Genomic DNA, 21247 nt, shown 5'->3' with positions numbered 1-21247 from the left:
GAGTGAGAGTGAGTGAGAGTGAGAGAGAGTGAGAGAGAGTGAGAGAGAGTGAGAGAGAGCGAGAGAGAGCGAGAGAGTGAGAGAGGGAGGGAGTGAGTGAGTGAGTGAATGAGTGAGTGAGTGAGTGAGTGAGTGAGTGAGTGAGAGAGAGAGAGAGGATGAAGAGAGGATTAGCAGATTAATACGGGACGCTTTAGAAGAGGGAAACAACTATCAAAGTAGTCTGGTGTTTTTTATCCTTTATGGATCCTGACAGATCGATGTATACTTCTATTGTACTGAAAAGAGCAGCGTTAACATTCATCTAAACTTCTTCTTTTGTGACAGAAGAAAGCCAGTCTACTGGTGAGTAAATGATGGCAAAATGATTCATTTTGAACCGTCCGTTTAAATCCAGAACTTTTTAATACAAAGGGCCAAAAATCGAACTTTATCCTACCGTAAATATATCAAAACTTAATGTTTGATTAGTAATATGCATTGCTAAGAACTTCATTTGAACAACTTTAAAGATGATTTTCTCAATATTTAGATTTTTTTGCACCCTCAGATTCCAGATTTTCAAATAGTTGCATCTCGGCCAAATATTGTGCTATCCTAACAAACTATACACCAATGGAAAGATTATTTATTCAGCTTTCAGATGTATAAATGTATAATAAATGCATGATGTATAAATTTCAAATGGACTTTATGCAAGTTAAGACCTGTTTTTAGAGAACACAGAAGTTTGTATTTCTTATCCTAATATTTCTTCTGCTTTTAATCTTATATTGCTTTTAGACTCATTTTGATATTTTAACTGGAAAACAGCACAAAAACACTGATTTGCAGTTAAAGATGGATGGAGAGGGTGAAAGCGTATCTGAGCAGTGATATGGGATTTGTGGATGGTGAAAAGGCCTGTGGTTGTGCTGTGAAGGAGGAGGAAGAGGAGGAGGAGGAGGAGGAGGAAGGGTGGCACTCACTCTGCATACAGAGCGCATCTGTACAGTTCTTGGACTGCAGCACCGCTCCCTCGCAGTCCTTGCCGCCGTTTTTGGGGGCCGGAGCGCTGCACTCGCGCCGTCTCCAGTGAGTGCACTCTGTCCCACACGTCGACCACTTGCTCCACTGCGTCCACAGACCGTCCACTGCAGCAAACACAGCACAACACACTCAACCGCCCAGTCTACTCACCTCAGTGTCAATCGATAACGTCCATGGCCTTTTTCAAATATTTAAACATTTTCAACAACAAAAAAATATATACTATATATATATATATATAAGCTAATATTTTTAATTCTTAAATGTACAGTAAAATGTATGTATGTTTTAATTTTAAGCAATTTTTAAATATCTTATTTGATATAATAGAATAGAGTAGAATAGAATAGAAGATTATATTTGAGACCACATTGAATTTGATTGATTTTTTTATTTAAATAAAGATTTATATACCCAATTCAATCATATTTATTTTACAAATACTAACTGTAAATTATTCAAATTATTATGCATAACAAATTTTAATGGAAAAGTGAAATTAAAAAAAGAAATAAAATGTAATAAATATGTTTGAAACCATATTGAATTTTTTTTTCAATGTTTAATAAAACATTGAAATAAGGAGCTATTTATCCTATTAAACCTTTTTAATTAAAAAAATCTAATGCATACTCAAATTGTAAATTATTAAAATTATTATACTCATAATATTTTGTAATGACATAAGTTAAATGGGAAAAATTCTATAATATAATATAATAATTAATATTTGAGACAACACTGAAAATGTGGGATTTTAAAAGTTTTAATAAATATTTATTCATCCAATTTAATCCTATGTATTTAAATGTTTAAAAATTTAAATAATAACAATAATATTGTTACTCAAATTGTTAATTACTAAAACTATTATACTGATACCACCTTGAACTGAAAAAAGTTATATGCAAAAGTAAATGCAATATAATAAATCAGTTTGGGAACACATTGAAAATGTGAGCTATAATGTGAGATATAATTATTTAAACACTGAAACAAGGATTTATGCTATTAAACTGTATTTATTTAAAAATTACATTCAGTTGAATTTAAATTACTTTTTTCTTGAGTTGTAAATTGCTCAAATGATTATACTATACAAGTATTATCGGCTATCGGCCAGCACTCTCTCTAAACACGGGCATCAGCGGTTGAGAACGCAACATACGGAGCGTGGTCATACCTGGACACAGCGGGTTGCAGGCCAGTTTCTGGATGGCTTGCCCCTCACAGATGGCTCCTCCGTTCAGAGGCGCGGGATTGGTGCAGCTGCGCGTCCTCTTCTGATAGCCCCGCCCACAACGACTGCTGCACACTGACCACTCCGTCCACGTCGACCAGCCGCCGTTCACTGCAGCCGGAAACACCAGCCAAATTAACTCTTTCCCCGCCAGCATTTTTCAAAAAAGTTGCCAGCCACCGCCAGCGATTTTGATGATTTTCACTAAAATGTTATATTTTGTTGTATGAATATTTGAATACACAATACACCAAAATAAAGATCAGAGCCTCTACTTTTAAACAAAAAAAAATCAGTTTTATTCTAGCTTAAAGCATTCTTTTTTTGTCAACACTTGGATATAGGTAGGTTTCATAAAAATGCATAATTTTAAGCAAATCACATTTTTATCAAACGCTACATCTGGATGATATTCAGTACGATTATCAAAGCATAAATCCAGTAAATCACTTTTATCAACACCTCCAAAGCTTGCACAGACAACATTTTACTCCGTAACATTATGCAGTTTTCATTTATATGCTGTTTATTGCTGTTATTTTTCATACGCATCTGTTTAGATAAGAGATCGCCTGTTTCTCCGTCCTGTTCACGTGTGTTTTTGTTCGGGAGGTTTTGTACTCGTTCAGAAGATGTGTAATAGCGCCCCCAAGTGTATAACAGTGAAAACACGAAAAGCCGTAAAAACTCGTCTTTGGCGGCGGGGAAGCGCTTTCTTCTGAAAGGCGAGATAACTCGTCAATGGCGGGGAAAGAGTTAATGATGAGCCACTCGCTCACTCAGTAAAAACAGACACTAGTTATGTTTCCATCCACCTATTTTTATGCGCATTTTGGATTATCGCATAAAAAACCGCTGGATGGAAACGCCAAGACACGCATAAATTCTAAAACTGCGCATAAAAAAACGTATGCGCACAACTGAGTAGGATAAACTTTTTATCCGATAAGAAAAAATGCACATAAACTACGATGGAGACACATTTACCGAATAAATTCCACCATGCGCATTGAAAAAGTCATGTGGCTTTGCGTTATGAGACGGGATAAATTGACTAGCAGCGGACCGATCTCGTTCACAGCATCTATATGTTGTTTTGGTCGTTCTGAAATGCCTGAGGAAAGTCTGTCGTCAAAGTATTTCTGTATAATTACTGTCTTAAACGACTGCGTTCCCAAACACCAGGCATCCACCTCTAAAAGCAATGACTGCATTTATTGTGTTTCATCTGCTCGCTCTGAAGCGCAAGTCATTTATTACATATGAAAATGATTATATTCAGTGGCTTCTCCTAGTTTTCTTAGAGATATTTAGTGCCAGTTTATCAGGAAGTGACGATTTTGTTCTCTTTGACTCTGACGTTGGATGGAAACAGTGCTTTATTCGCAAATGTTTTATGCGATAGTTTTGCGCATAAGTTAAATTTGCATCTTTGGATGGAAACATAGCTACTGTCGCTGAGACTCATGGGAGTGTGGCGTACAGCAGCCCAATCAATCAGTGCGACGCCAATCAAGAGACGTGACTGTAGTCTCTGTATAACACAACAAGTAGTGATGAGCTCTTGAGCAGATCCTGAAACAACACACTTAAAGCAGTAATCCAGCCCAAAATAAAGCTCTGGCAGGCTGACTGTGTTTCCTCAGTGGAACATCTTCAGCAGGGCGTGACTGAAGCCATACGAACTAATCAAAATAGAAGTGACATTTGAAATCAGATTTTTCTGTGAGTAAGACCAATTAAACATAACTAAAAGCTAATAACTTTTTTAAATAATACAACTTTCGCATTCCCAGAAAATCAAACAAGTTTGGCGCATGATATGGAAGCTTGTTTCTATATTTAGAAGATATAAGCATTCAAAGCTTACAGTCTCTCACTTCAGGCATCTTTTCATCCATCAAAACATCCATCCATCCATCTTTTCATCCATTCATCAAAACATCCATCCATCCAACTTGTAATCTAATCCATCCATCTTTTCATTTATTCATCAAAACATCCATCCATCCAACTTTTCATCTAATCCATCCATCTTTTCATCCATTCATCAAAACATCCACCCATCTATCTTTTCATTCATTCATCCATCCATCTTTTCATCTATTCATCAAAACATCCATCCATTCAACTTTTAATCTATTCATCAAAACATCCATCCATCCATCCAACTTTTAATCTAATCCATCCATCTTTTCATTCATTGATCAAAACATCCACCCATCCATCTTTTCATTCATTCATCCATCCATCTTTTCATCCACTCATCAAAACATCCATCCATCCATCTTTTCATCCATTCATCAAAACATCCATCCATCCATCTTTTCATCCATTCATCAAAACATCCATCCATCCATCTTTTCATCCATTCATCAAAACATCCATCCATCCATCTTTTCATCCATTCATCAAAACATCCATCCATCCATCTTTTCATCCATTCATCAAAACATCCATCCATCCATCTTTTCATCCATTCATCAAAACATCCATCCATCCATCTTTTCATCCATTCATCAAAACATCCATCCATCCATCTTTTCATCCATTCATCAAAACACCCATCCATCCATCTTTTCATCCATTCATCAAAACATCCATCCATCCATCTTTTCATCCATTCATCAAAAAATCCATCCATCCCACTTTTAATCTAATCCATCCATCTTTTCATTCATTCATCAAAACATTCATCCATCCAATTTTTCATCCATTCATCAAAACATCCATCCATCCAACTTTTAATCTAATCCATCCATCTTTTCATCCATTCATCAAAAAATCCATCCATCCCACTTTTAATCTAATCCATCCATCTTCCATCCATCCATCCATCCATCTTTTCATCCATTCATCAAAACATCCATCCATCCATCTTTTCATCCATTCATCAAAACATCCATCTTTTCATCCATTCATCAAAACATCCATCATCCATCTTTTCATCCATTCCTCAAAACATCCATCTATCCATCCATCTTTTCATCTATTCATCAAAACACCCATCCATCTAACTTTTCATCCATTCATCAAAACATCCATCCATCCATCTTTTCATCCATTCATCAAAACATCCAACTTTTCATCCATTCATCAAAACATCCATCCATCCAACTTTTAATCTAATCCATCCATCTTTTCATCCATTCATCAAAACATCCATCCATTTTTCAAACCTTTCAAACTAATTCTTCATCTTGACGAACTGCTTTTCTAGTTAAAAATTAGTATACATTTCTTTGAATTTCAATTCATTTTAATCACTTACATTCAGTTCTGCATCACTTTGCCACCATTCGGACCTGCACTGCAACTGAAGTCATTCCTCAATTCAGTTCTGACTGGCGCACAATATGAGTGTGAGTAAATGAAGAAGTTTTTTCATTTCTAGCTGTCTAATCCATCCATCTTTTCATCCATTCATCAAAACATCCATCCATTTTTCAAACCTTTCAAACTAATTCTTCATCTTGACGAACTGCTTTTCTAGTTAAAAATTAGTATACATTTCTTTGAATTTCAATTCATTTTAATCACTTACATTCAGTTCTGCATCACTTTGCCACCTCAGTTCACATTCGGACCTGCACTGCAACTGAAGTCATTCCTCAATTCAGTTCTGACTGGCGCACAATATGAGTGTGAGTAAATGAAGAAGTGTTTTCATTTCTAGCTGAACTGTTCATTTAAAGAGGAGTCCCCTCACACTCAAGCGGGCCGTTCTATTACAGAGCTCAACCAGCGCCTGCAGCTTCCTTACGGCGCGAACTGCTTTTCAGGGTAGAGCGGAGAGCACTTATAATTACATCAGCCTCACGACGAGGAAGAGAAGTCAATTTATTACAGCACGGGAGAGGCAAACATCTGTTTGCCAGATCTGGGATTGTATCTGTGGGGAAAACAGAAAGCGATCGCAGCAGGTGGGCTGTTTTCACTTGTTGAAGAGCTCCTGAAAGACTCGTCTGCGCTTTACCGCGGGTGCCGAGGTGCAACTTCACAAACCGTCAGCCTCGTGAACGTGTTGCGTTTGTCGGGAAATGTACACCACGTTATTCTTTCAACATTCAAAGCAGAGGCAGCAGCGGCGGGTTAAAACGCTTCCAGCTTGTCAGCGCAGCTTTCTGTTCTTAAGAGGAACATTTTACAGCTCCAGGGATTTTCACGGCAAGATCCGTCCAAAAGAAACTTCAGAGAAGACGGATTGCGATGCGCTGAAGGAAACGCAAGCTACCAAAGCAGCTGGTCAAAGTTTTGCATCAGTTTCAGACGCAGACTTCGCCTTCACACAATCAAAGCTTCAGAGAGATGATCAGGATTTCAAGGTGAAACACTGAAACATTTTCAGTGCACTACAAACCACTCCAAAACCTTAAATTTATATGAAAAACATAAAATAAAATACATAATAAATAATAATTCCCTTTCATATAAACACCTCATAAATAAATACAAAAACACACACACAGAAAAATAAAAACAAACCACTCCAAAATTCTTAGTAAATATAACAAAATATAAATATAAAATATAAATAGCAACTACCTAAATCAACCTATAAATAAATAAATACAAATAAAACAGAAAAATAAATAAATACAGACAAACAAATAAATAAAATAAATACATAGCAAACACCCTATAAATAAATACAAATAAAAATAATAGATAAATAAAAATAACTAAAATACAAACAGACACACAAACAAATAAATAAATAAAATAAACACCTTAGCAACCACATAGACACTTTAAAAAATAAATACAAAAAAGAAAGCTAAAACACAAACAAACTAAATAAACACATAGAAATCACACAGCAATGGACTATAAACCACTCTTAAAACCTTAGCAAATTAAATAAAATACCAATATAAATCTAAATAAATCATAAATACAGATAACTAAAACTACAAATGAGTAAATGATTAAAATAACTATACAAATAAATATTAAACAAACACCTAGAAACCACACAGCAATGCACTAAAACCACTCCAAAAACTTCATCAAATAATATAAAATACAAATATAAATATAAATAAATACAAATAAATAAATGAAAATCTAACAAATTAAACAATAATATTTATAAATAAACAACCCCCTAGAAACCACAATGCAATGCATTACAAACCACTCCAAAAGCCTTAGACAACTCTAGCATTGTGCCCGTGAGTTCAACACAGACAAACAACACGCACGCTTTCTTTATTAAACACAGAAGCCTGAATATACTGACTGTTTGAGCTCAAACTGAAGTTAAAAATAATAAACACCTTAAAGGGCACATTTAAATGCAAACGAGATGCCTTTACAGCTCGTGCTTCGTATACTCCAGTAACATCCAGTTATGCCGTTATATATTTATTTTTAAGAAGCAATAAAGGTGCGTTTATGAATTATACAGATGGTGAGCATTTACGGGTTTAAAATACAGTTTATAAAGCGGCTAGTTCCAGTCCTTGATTCTGATTGGTTGAGCTGCGTTCGACGCTGTTGTAAATTACGCTACAAACATACACCTTTGTTTACGTTTAAACCACGGCTTCACGGGGCTTATTGCTTTAAGATACAGTAAGATACAGTGTGCTCACAAGGTGATTTACAAACATGTATGAAATATGAAGTGAGTCAGCTGTGCTGCACTGGTCAGTGAGTGTGCTGAGACTGACCGTAGACGATGACGGTGGCTGTCGTGCTCCGGCGTTTGGCCACGATGTTCTTGGCGACGCAGGTGTAGTTGGCGGTGTCGGACAGACGGGCCTGTTTGATGATCAGGTTGTGGTCGATGGTGATGTAGAAGTTCCTGTCGTCGGCGGGGTCGATGATCTCCTCGTTCTTCAGCCACTCCACCTGCAAACACACACAAACAGAGCTCAGACACACAGACGTCCATCCGCTCTCAATCCATAAACCACAGCCACAGACTTACAGCCAGGTTTCCGCTTGTGTTTCAATAAAGTCAGAAGTGTTGATGTGTGCGCAAAAGCTCCATAAAGCGTCGATATCCATCACGTTCCCTCTTTATTTCCCTGAACGGTCGCGCAGATGCGATGGGAAGTAAAAACTGTACTTCAGGGAGTGCTTTAAGGCTCTTTTATGAGGAGCTTCCCGTTTCCGAACGGCCTCCATATTGAATGTGAGGTCACATGTGCAGAGAACGAGACTGTTTTAGAGCTGTTTGACTGTAAATGATGCAGTTCTCATCGGACAGACCTGAGATCAGCGGAGGAAGAAAGACGACCGACCAGTAACCGCTCACTGTGAGCCTAATGAGGGACTCTTTCATACCAGACACCTAGCAACCAGCTAAAACTCCCTAGCAACCATACAGCAACGCACTACAAACCACTCCAAAAACCTTAGGAGTGATTGAATGAATGAAAATTGTTCTGGCTTTTATTTTTATTTATCTATTTAATTTTATTGTATTTTATTTTATATTATTTTTGGTTCTTTTTTCTTCTTGTGTAGTGACATAATTTTTCTGTACAAAACAAAATATTATGTACTTCATAAACCATGTACATGTTTTGCAAAAAAGAATAAAGTACAAATAACTACACTACCAGTTTTTTAAAGAAGTCTCTTCTGCTCACCAAGCCTGCATTTATTTGATCCAAAATACAGCAAAAGCAGTAAAAATTGTGAAATATTTTTACTATTTAAAACAGCTGTTTTCTATGTGAGTATCTGTTAAACTGTAATGTATTTCTGTGATGCGCAGCTGTATTTTCAGTATCATTACTCCAGTCTTCAGTGTCACATGATCTTCAGAAATCAGTATAATATGCTGATCTGCTGCTCGAGTGAATGAACAAACAATAACTGAATGAATAATAAATAAACAAACAAACACCAAGCAACCACACAGCAAAGCACTACAAACCACTCCAAAATTATGGAAAATAAAATACATATATAAATACAAAGAAAAAAACAAACAAACAAATAAATGAATAAAGCAACCACATAGCAATGTACAACAAATTACTTCCAAAAGCCTTAGAAACAACTCTAGCGTTGTGTCAGTGAGTTCAGCACTTCATAAAACACAGGAGTCTTCTTCATCCAATCAAATGTGAAAATACTGAGTGTCTGAGGTCAAACTGAAGTTGAAATCAAACGCAAACACCGTAAATGCGCTCAGCTAGAGACGATAGGAGCTTTGCACACAGATAAACACCGGCAGAAAATAAAACTTGAATTTGTTTTGCTGCTGATTTTGGGCAGAAATCTGAGCTGAAATCCTCATCGAATGAGCAGAAATGCATAATAAACAACAGAGACACAGTGACGGGCGAAGGAGAATTAAGACGCAGAATGATGAATTATTTCTCATAATTTGATTCATGCTGCCTCTAAAAATAACTTGATGGCTTCCTGCTCTCATTAAAGGACTCGTCTGCTGATAAAAGCCAAGTATTGCATATGATGTGCAATTTTCCTTTTTATCGTCTTCCATTACGCTTTATTAATATTTAATGAGTTGGCCGTGTGTGTGTGGTTGAGGGCATACGCACAGATATCACCGGACCAATCCATTCCCGATCGGATGGATCCAGAGCGAACCGAACCGACAAACACGCTGCAAATGCCATTCAATTGAGTTGATGTGTCTTTATCGTTCAATCCTGTGATGTAATCAGAGAAACGCTGCCATTGAGAGACTCACAAGACAAAAAAAAATCAATGCGGATTACCCACAAATCCACTGGGCTCTCGGCCTGCCAAGGTGATTATATGTGGCCCTCAAATTACTAAAGCAAACAGGCAAATAAAAGCCCAGCAGCGGCTGTTCGTTTAACCGTCGGCCCCTGAGGGACCCCTGAGGGACCCGAGTGTCTGTTCAGTCCACAGAGAAGCACATCCATTTAATTACTGTATTAAGCTAATGAGTGAATCTCATGAAAGCATGTAAAAATCACACTGAAAACACCTTCAAATTATGTTTTGCATGAGGATAAAGAAGCTTCTTTGACTTACGGCATTTATTTCATGACAATGAAACACATTTTCCTTCAAATTTTTATTACTGTAGTCAAAAAGTGAATTTTCTATAATAATGCATTATTTAAATGTTAAATAATAACAGTAATAATAATAATAATACATTTATTGTTAAAATGGGAAAATAAATTTTTGAATGGCAAATAATACTAATACTAAATAATAATAATAATTTTAGAAATGTTGCCTTGCAATTTACTGGGGGGGGAAATGTTGTTGTTTTTTTTAGCAGCAAATCAGCATTTTAGAATGATTTCTGAAGGATTATGTGAAAAACCTTGTTGACGAACATTTTTCGTCATAGTTTACGTTAACGAAATTAACACTAGAAATGTTTCACCATATTCAAATAAACTCAAAATCAATAAAAGCTCAAAGTAAACTCAAAAATAAACTAAGTGTTAAAAATAAACCCAAAAATGCTAAATGAAGACGTCCATCCTATTATATAGTTTTTATTAATATTTTTAATTAGTTTGTATTTTCTCTGTTTTTATTTTAAGTTTAGTTAAAGGTTTAGTCATTTGATGTGTTTTTGTCATTTTGATTAGTTTTTTTTTTTTTCAGATTCAGATTTAGTTTTGGCACTTCTAAAAACTAATACTAGTAATTTTAGAAATATTACCGTGGCAACTAGCTGAAAAATAAAGTATATCTGTATTTTTATTTTAAGTAACTTTTTATTTTTTATTTTTTTTTAGACAATGTTAGTAACCTCAACTATACTATTTTCTATACTATAAAAATTTCTCATTTTTATATAAAAAAAAAGAAAGAATAATAATTAAACTTGTAATTTTGCTGTGTTTTTGTCTTCTTTCAGTTTTTTCTTCTTCTTTTTTTATATCTCTCCCAGGCCATACTATTACAAAGTTTTATTATTATATATATATATATATATATATATATATATATATATATATATATATATTATAATCAATTTTCTTTTCTTTTATATTTTTCTTTTATTTTAATAATGAAAGTTTTAGTAATTTAGTTGTGTTTTTATCTTCTTATTTTTTTTTCAGTTATTTTGCTACTTCTAATAACTAATATTAGTAATTTTTAGTGCAACTAATCTTTTAAATATTTTTATTTTAAGTCTTTTATTATTATATAATAAATTATTTAAAATAAATGATTAATAATAGTTTATTTGTATTATTATATTTTTCATTTTCCCCTATTTTTTTATTGTAACTTTTTTGTAACCAAACACGCGTGAGCACGGGGAAACCTGTCTCTTTCTATCCGCTCACCTTCTCTCTCCCACACAGACGCTCGTTATCGTCTGATTGTCAGCGAGACGTTCAGAGCAGTAATTGCCACATTTATTAACGGAAGGAAATTGCCACACGCCAGTCGTCAAAATGCTTTTCTCCATCTCTCTCGCTCAGAAAACGTACATAGAAACGAAAGAGAAGAAATAAAGAAGAGGAAAGAGAAGAAAATGTAAGGTAAATGTAAATGTGAGTCATGCAAAACTCACCACAATGACGATAGATGTGGTTGCCGGGGCACTGATATAAGGGTTGCTATGGTGTTATGAAGGAAGTGTGAGCTACTGCTCAATTTTATTTTTATTGTTCTTAAAGATAACTCTTCTGCTCATCAAGGCTGCATTTATTTGATTTAAAAAAATCTGTAAAAACTTTACAATTGTGAAATATTATTACAATTTAAAATAGCTGTTTTCTGTGTGATTATCTGTTAAACTGTAATGTATTTCTGTGATGTGCAGCTGTATTTTCATCATCATTCCTCCAGTCTTCAGTGTCACATGATCTTCAGAAATCAGTATAATATGCTGATCTGCTGCTCGAGAAACATTTCTGATTATTATCAATGTTGAAAACAGTTCTACTGAACAATATTTTTGTGGAAACTGTGATTAATTTTATTTTTCAGGATTCACAGATGAATAGAAAGTTCAGAAGAACAGCTTTTATTTGAAACAGAAATATTTTGTAACATTATAAATGTCTTTTGATCAATTTAATGCGTCCTTGCTGAATAAACAGGGTTAAGGTCTGAGCAGGTCGTTAAATAAATACTAGACGATAGACGAGTTTATTCAGCGCTGCACTTTTGATCTGGTTGAGGAAGGACGCGGCGTCTGAAGCAACACCGCTGATTAGCAGCGACTCCTGCACTCATATTCATGAAGGAAATTAATACAAGTGGTCATTATACAAATAGGCAGAAGCATTAGGAGCCAATAACTGTTTGTGGCTCCATCAAGAGAAGCTGACATCAATTTAATCTGGAGCAGCTGTGTGTGTGAGTGTGAGAGTGTGTGTGCGAGTGTGAGAGTGTGAGAGTGTATGCGAGTGTGTGTGCATATGTGTGTGTGTGTGAGTGTGAGTGTGTGTGTGCTTGTGCGTGTGTGTGTGAGTGTGCTTGTGCGTGTGTGTGCATGTGTGAGAGAGTGTGTATGTGAGAGAGTGTGTGAGTGTGAGAGTGTGTGTGTGTGCACGAGTGTGTATGTGAGAGTGTGTGTGTGTGTGTGTGAGCGTGTGTGTGAGTGTGCAAGTGTGATGTGTGTGAGTGTGCAAGTGTGTGTGTGAGTGTGCGCGAGTGTGTGTGAGAGTGTGTGTGTGCGCGAGTGTGTGTGAGAGTGTGTGTGTGCTAGTGTGTGTGTGTGTGTGTGTGTGTTTGCGTGTGTGTGCAAGTGTGCGTGTGTGTATGTGTGTGTGTGAGCGTGTGTGTGAGAGTGTGTGTGTGTGTGAGTGTGCGAGTGTGCTAGTGTGTGTGTGAGTGTGTGAGTGCGTGTGTGAGAGTGTGAGTGTGTGTGTGTGTGAGTGTGCGAGTGTGCTAGTGTGTGTGTGTGTGTGTGAGTTTGCGTGTGTGTGCGAGTGTGTGTGTGTGTGTGCGTGTGTGTGAGAGTGTGAGTGCGTGTGTGAGAGTGTGAGTGTGTGTGTGTGTGTGTGTGTGTGAGAGACGGTTAGATGTCTCTGTGAGATCGAGGATGAAGGAAAAACCTGCATTAATATTTAATGGAGCGCAGTAATTGCTTTAAATGACGGCAGCGCTTAAATAATCTTCAGTCTGATCAGAACAAGAAGACTTCTCCTCACACAAACTGGTTGTAGAAAACCAGTCCTGCAGTGATGAGGAAGCCAGCAGTGATGAGATCCATCTGAGATGAAGGATGAAAGATGTACAAACAAAAAGAAGAAGTAAAAGCACGTTCACAATCCTCAGCGACCCAATCTCTGTGAATTATTCACGTGCCAAAGACATTAAGCTAATTGGGAAGCATTTCACAAAAAAACAACCTTGTTTGAGTCGTGAGGGCTCAGATCCATTCCACAGCAAAATAATAATACAACAAAAACAACAGAAATGAGGGAAAGCTGAAGGCCAAACGACTCGTCTGTGAGAAACACAGCGGGAAACGCAAAAATCTCAACCCGCAATGCCCAATCTCACCTGTGTTTGTTTACCTGCCCTGATTCTGGAACGATTCAAACACTGCAGATCTACAAGAATCACTGACAATATCTGTCAATATTAGCAATGGTAATCTGTATTGGTCTGATATTTTCAAACTATTAATTATTTTTTTATTACTATTAATTTATTCTGTAATAATATTTCACAATTTTTACTGTATTTTTCATCAAATAAAAGCAGCACTGGTGAGCAGAAGAGACTCTTTCAAAAGCATCAAACAATCTGATATTATTAATCTACACTACTGTTCTGAAATTAGGGTCAGTAAGATTGTCAGTGATTGCGCATTATATCACTTATTGGGCATATTTCACTTTTCTGTTTCCTGAGAGCTGAAGACTGAAGCTGCCGCGTGTAAACGTGGTGAAAGCGTGAGACGAGACGACAGATTCTGCAGCATCAGCACACAAACATCATTACCTGAACATCTCATCCGCTCCAATCAACACTGAGATGCTGCGAAAGATCCCATCAAACTGAGGCATATGCAGAGAGAAAAATATGGAGATGTGTGCCAAATCGATACGAATACATATTCATAGCTGAGAATCTGCCAGAGAGCAGAGGAGTGTTTGTCCAGCGGATGCAGAAACTAAAGGTTTAAACGGGTTCTGAGCTCATTCTAGACCGGCTTGTCAATATTCAGATGATTTTTACTAGTAAAAGATCTGATTTCAGAGTCATGCCATTAAAACACACAAAACAAGATAAACACATCCACGTCTTCTTCATTTATAATCACAAAGGCATGGAAACGTTCCAGCGACGTGTCTTCACAGGCTTCATTAATACTGCATATTGTTCATAATGAATGCACTCGTTTGGAAAAAAACGACCCCCTTCAGACGCGCTCTATAACAAACACCAAAACTGCAGCTAATGAGAAAACAGAGCAACACTTCTCTCACATATTTAGATAGAAGCTGCTGCCTTCCCACAGTAACATCTCAATGTCAATGTCTGTAAGTCTGTAATCTCAATATGAGCTCAAAGATTTCTCATCGAATAATCTGATGTTCATTTTATAGATCTAAACTCTTACTGAATACTCTTACATTATGTTCTGAAAGCATCTGAGATGAAGTTAGAGATGCTTGAACGAAACGCATTCAGGAGCTTCTGAGCGATACTGTCTTCCTCTGGTTTCTTGTTCTGATCGATGGGGTTGTTTATGCCGAAGGTCAAAGGTCACGCACGCGTCTCTGTCTCTGCGTTCTGCTCAGTCTCTCTGGAGACGACGAGATTAAATAAAACGACCGTAGTAACTGAGCACCAACATCTAGCAGCTCGTTCAGACTCGCCCACACGACAAAGACTTACAGCACAACAAATGAGAAACTCCTGCTCTTATTCTGAAATCATAATATTCCCAAAATATCATACTGAGATTCTGCAGATGTGTTTGGTCACCAGAAAACTTTAAAATAAAATATGTTTGGTCACCAGAAAACTTTAAAATATAATATAAAATAATATAAAATAAAATAAAAAAATATATATAAAATATAAAATATAAAAAATAAAATAAAATAAAATAAAAATATTTAATTTGTAATATATATTTCTATATTTAATAATTGGAAAAAGAATGAAAATATACATACATAATATAAATATTTTAATAATCTGAAATAATATAAGAATATGACAAATTAATCTTAAACATAACAATTAATAATGAATTTTAAAAATAAAAAATGCCTATGTATGTATGTTTATTATATACACGTGTAATGTTAAATAATAATAATATATTAATCATTTTAATAAATACAATAATCTTGAAAACAATAATTATAATAATTTTTTAGAAATAAAACAATCTTTTTCGATTCGATCATCTTGTTTTCTTTTTATTTATTATAAAAATGATTTTCTGACACTAGCGTTTTCTATTCTTTTGACTCGTTTTATTTTAATTTTAAAAAAGACTAACACTAACATTCCCTATTCATTTTCTATTCTATTTTCTTGTTTTTCTTTTTATTTATTATAAAAAGACTTGTCACAGCACTTAAATATGATTGCTCTTTTGTTGGTTTTGATTGCCTCTATTGTCTTCATTTGTAAGTCACATATATATATACACACACTCACTTATATACAGTGTATATAAGGCAGCATGAACATTCTGCTAAACATCTCCTTCTCTGTTCCACAGAATCCAGTCATTCTCAGGGTTTTGCAGCAGAGCTCTGGTGAGAAACTGACGGCAAGTATTTTCATTTTTGGCTGAACACACACTTTTAAAGCCAGCAGAAGTGCAGCACAATAGCCGTGGACCCCAGCAGTTTTCACATCCACTGAAGATAGTTTCCAATCGTCTGGCATCTCCCTGGACGAGTCTTTTCTCAGAGCGCTGTGGGCCTTCACCACACGGCTCTGCAGGACCCCGGCTTCCCGAGCCGCCGCCTGAATGAAAGCGCGGCTGCCATGGCAACGGTGCGAGCATCACCTCTGAACCCCGTCTTTATCTGCACGCTCTGACAAGAGCCTTCGAGAGGCAGAGAAACGAAAAGAAGAAATGAAAACACAGAGCTCTTTCTCTGTACCCACTGAAGTCCATTTTATGAGCTCGACAAGACGGCCGCTGGAAAACAGGGTCACTCGCTTGTGTGCAGGAGCAGAAAAACTAAACCAATAATGACCTCCTGCTCTTACGCTGAATATTAAATACATATTAAATATGCAGTGCATAATGGACCTATTATAGAATCAAAATAAATAAATATTGCATTACTAAATATTATATTTATAATGACATCCTCACTGCAGGTCCAGTTTTTACTATGAGCTGGCCGATATAATACATAAATAATAAATATACTGTGAATATTGGACCTTATATATAATCACTATTAAGCATTATCTAAATAAATAAATACTACATTACTAAACATAATATATTTATAATGATCACTGCAGGTCCTATTCTAAAATTAGAGCTGTACAATATATTAAAAAATTTAATTTTTTAGGATATATAATACATATGATATAAATAACTAGAAGCAGGCGATATATTAAATAAAGATGAAATACTGTGAATATTAATTATCATGATATATTTCAATATTATATAAATAATAAATATTAAACTTATATAAATAAATATGATTTTTATAATGACACAGTGATATATTAAAAACTAAAATATTATACAATATTATTTATAATAATATTCATATTACATATATATATATACAATTTTTCCACTATGAATGTTAACCCCATTTTTACGATGTTTTACTATAAAATTAGTGAATCTACATGAACACAATGATTCTTTTATCAAAATGATGGTAACATCAAATGGTTGGTTCATCAAAATGAAGAGTAAACACAAATATCACTCTCCTATGGAGAATTATTTTTAGTTCTATGGCCCAGTCTCTCTCTCACACACACACACAGACACACACACACACTCACTGACACACACACTGACACACACACACACACACTCACTGACACACACACACACACACACACTCACAGACACACACACACACTCACAGACACACACACACACTCACTGACACACACACACACTCACTGACACACACACACACTCCCTCACTGACACACACACTGCACACACACACACACACACACTGACACACACACACACACTCACTGACACACACACACACACACACTGACACACACACACCTGACTAAGCAATGCGATGCCTATTTCAGGGATACACAAGTGAAATGACTGATTTGTCTCCGGCTTCCACTCTTGATTTAGTGCAGTAGAAATGCAGAGAGAAGGGAAGCGTATGTGAATAACGCAGTCACACGAGATGATTCATCTGAATTACCCAAAAGCCCTCGCTAGATCTCAGAGCGCCAGCTTCCACCAGAACGGGCTTTGCGAGGGTTCGATCCGAGTCATAAAGGCTGAGGATTCATCTGTCGAGAACAGAAGCCGCCGCAGACATGGACTTCCTGAAGCGAGTTTAGAAGAACTTTCCAACTGGATCGAGAGTCTGCCGCCGCCGCCATCCAACTGTCTCTCTAGATATAGATTTCATATTATTATATGAAGAGTTTGGTTCCAAACTCTATAAATCCATTTTGATTAATTTGGGTAAAAATGTGTTTTCTTGACCAAGAAAGTGGCAAGCTCAAAACCACTATTTTCTGTTTCAAATCTTTAGGTTATAATAACATTAAAAATTAAAAATCCAGATTTTGATTTTCAAATATTTATTATAAAAACTAGGGGTGTAACGGCTTATGCTGTAGACTACAGTGAGCACTTTTACATTAGGCCTACTATACGGTTACAGTTAACAACAGAGCCCAAACTTAAATTTAAATACTATTATTTTTAAATATAACAAGCAACACTCAACTTAAAAAAAAAATGTATGCAAACATGTAAATTGCACATAATGCTGTTTTTTAATAAACTTCTAAATTATAAAAATTCTATTTGTTGTTGAAATATATTAATCTACACAGTGCCTCTCATAACTCGTTTCATAACAGATTTATTTAAACATTAAATAATGAAGACATCACTAACAGGTGAAGTACAATATAATAGTCTATAATATTTCGTGAAATGCTATTCTCTAGACTTCATTTCTAGCGGAAACTCAATTTTTTTAAAAAATGTTTTGGAAGCAAACTCTTCTTAAGTTCTAAATAGTATATAAATAAACTATTAAACATTTAAATAAATAAATATTATTATTAAATATATTTATAATGTTTATAATTATTATGAAGTGTATTGTTAATATTAGATACATTTTATATGTATATATCAGAATATACAAATGTATTGCTTGGCAATATATTAAATATGAAATACGATGTGAATATGAAATATAATTATTATATGATATCATATAAATATTAAACATTATATAAATATATTATATTATTTAATATATTTATAATGACATGCATTAAATATTAAATATACTGTGAATATTATATATATTTTGTATTAGTATATAAAGATATATATAATAAATATTACATAAATAACTAGAGCTGGGCAATATATTAAATAAATATGAAATATTCCTTCAATATTAAATAGAATTATATTATTCAATATCACAAATAACAAAACATTATTTAAATAAATTATTTAATATATTAGTATATATAATAAAATATAAAATAAGTGTTTTATATATACATATATAATTATTATTAATATTATTATAAATAAAAATGATCATTTATTATCTATCATTAATTTTGAGAAGAAAAATCATGCCTTGATTTTTAGCCCTATTTTTACTACATTTTACTTACATTAAAAACTGCAAATGGCTCTCAGTCAAAAATATGTTTTTTCTGACTGAAAAAAAAAAACCGTTCTACAGCAAGTAAATAAACATCAACTCATATGGATGTTTCCAACTGGCTAAAGACTTCTGTCGCCATTACTGTCCAACTGGCCTCTGCGTTTATGTGTCTCTAGAGCGGCGGGACAGAATGAAGTACAGGATCAGTTTGCTTCTGGCACAAACTCACCAACTAAACAATGTTCAGAGATGAACACCAGCGAATATCTGCATCACAAGCAGCGACAGGCTTCATTCACACACGCACACAACTGCTGCTGCTGCCGTAATAATAATAAAAATAATGAGTTCCTCTCGTGCATTTTTTGATTACATTTAGTAATAACATGCACCGAGTCTCTTCAGCCATTTCATAATCAGATGAGCGTGAACTCATCACGTAAAAACACAAAGCCAGACGCTAATCTCAGATTATCAGGAGTGTAATTACGATCATTTCAGCTGATAGAATGTCGCTAATCCTCAAGCTACAGAAACGCCGTTAAAGAAACGCTGAAGAAAAGCTGGAAACAATTAGATGCAGAAGTACCGTGGTTAAATATACAAGCGTTTGTTCACGAGGGACGAGAAAACAAACTCGAGAGCAGCGCGGGATAACAATAGACGATTACATTACAGCCTAGTCCAGGTGCATAATCAGATTGTTCTTGCGTTCACGGCGGCGCATCAAACACTCACTCTGAACTCCATCTGCTGCGGGAGAGAAATAAACGTTTAATAAACGATCATTGCACATCTCCATACAAACACACTGGAACAGACACGAGCATCTGCTTCTCTAGGGAGCGTTTACAAACGTCTTAAAAACACACGGGACTAAGACAATATTTGAGTTACAGATAAATAAATAAATAAATAAATAACGTGTGTTGTAAAATGAGTAAATAAAATTATATATGTATAAATAAAACTATAAATAAAAAAGTAAAATATATTTATATAAGAATGAAATAGACAGTGAATATATTTTTATGAAATATCATATAATTAATAAATATTAAAAAAAAATTATGAAATATATTGTGAATATTAGATATATTTTATATTATTATATTAGGATTTATACTTAATATATAAATAACTGGAGCTGGGTGATATATTAAATATTAAGTACTGTGAATATTAGATATAATTATATTATTAAATATTATATAAACAAACATTATTTATAGAATGTTATTTTATTAATATAATATGTAATATTATATAACATTGTTAAATAAATATTTATTATAAAATACTCATAGTGATATAATAAACAAACATTAAACATATTGTGAATATTGGATATATTAAAAAAAATATCCTTTATAAAATAAAAATATATAATAGTAACATTAAGCCTGTATTTACTTTATTTTACTCTTTATTTAGATTTTTGCATATAAAATTTAAATGATTCAAATCTGTGCCTCTGTCCTAAGAGAGAGAATCAGAGAGGAAGGACTCAGACGGACGGAGACAAACATTATTTATAGAATGTTATTTTATTAATATAATATGTAATATTATATAACATTGTTAAATAAATATTTATTATAAAATACTCATAGTGATATAATAAACAAACATTAAACATATTGTGAATATTGGATATATTAAAAAAAATATCCTTTATAAAATAAAAATATATAATAGTAACATTAAGCCTGTATTTACTTTATTTTACTCTTTATTTAGATTTTTGCATATAAAATTTAAATGATTCAAATCTGTGCCTCTGTCCTAAGAGAGAGAATCAGAGGAAGGACTCAGACGGACGGAGCAGCAGTGACATTAAAAACACAGTTAATCAGTTTAATGGATGTGTTTCTTTGCTTTAGCGGTGAGGTAAGTGTGAGCGTCATCTGGAGCCCAAACTCACCTCACTGAGACTGATTCACTCTGACACACACACTCACACTAACACACACACTCTCTCTCACACACACACACACACACACACACACACACACACACACACACACACACAGACACAGACAGACACACACACACACTCTCTCTCTCTCACACACACACTCACACTAACACGCACAGTCTCTCTCTCACACACACTCACATTAACATGCAGTCTCTCTCTCTCTCACACACACACACGCACAGTCTCTCTCTCTCTCTCACACACACACACACACACACACACAGACACACACACACACACACACTCTCTCTC

At 34.7% G+C, this 21247-nt stretch overlaps 1 protein-coding gene across 1 annotated transcript in view; it reads right to left on the bottom strand.

Annotated features, from left to right (window-relative positions):
• LOC107558977 (netrin receptor UNC5C-like) overlaps nt 1-21247 on the bottom strand; it is a 205884-nt gene that overhangs the window by 42434 nt on the left and 142203 nt on the right. The window contains exons 5-7 of the mRNA XM_016242686.1: nt 7945-8125; nt 2213-2380; nt 969-1133 (exon numbers count right to left, since the gene is read on the bottom strand). Coding sequence (XP_016098172.1) covers nt 969-1133; nt 2213-2380; nt 7945-8125 — 514 coding nt within the window. The remainder of the gene's footprint in view (nt 1-968; nt 1134-2212; nt 2381-7944; nt 8126-21247) is intronic.

The sequence above is a fragment of the Sinocyclocheilus grahami genome, unplaced genomic scaffold, assembly GCF_001515645.1.
Source record: "Sinocyclocheilus grahami isolate Dianchi unplaced genomic scaffold, SAMN03320097.WGS_v1.1 scaffold669.1, whole genome shotgun sequence".
Lineage (NCBI taxonomy): Eukaryota > Metazoa > Chordata > Actinopteri > Cypriniformes > Cyprinidae > Sinocyclocheilus > Sinocyclocheilus grahami.
Note: the sequence above shows the minus strand (reverse complement) of the source record. Positions and strands in the feature narration are given on the sequence as shown.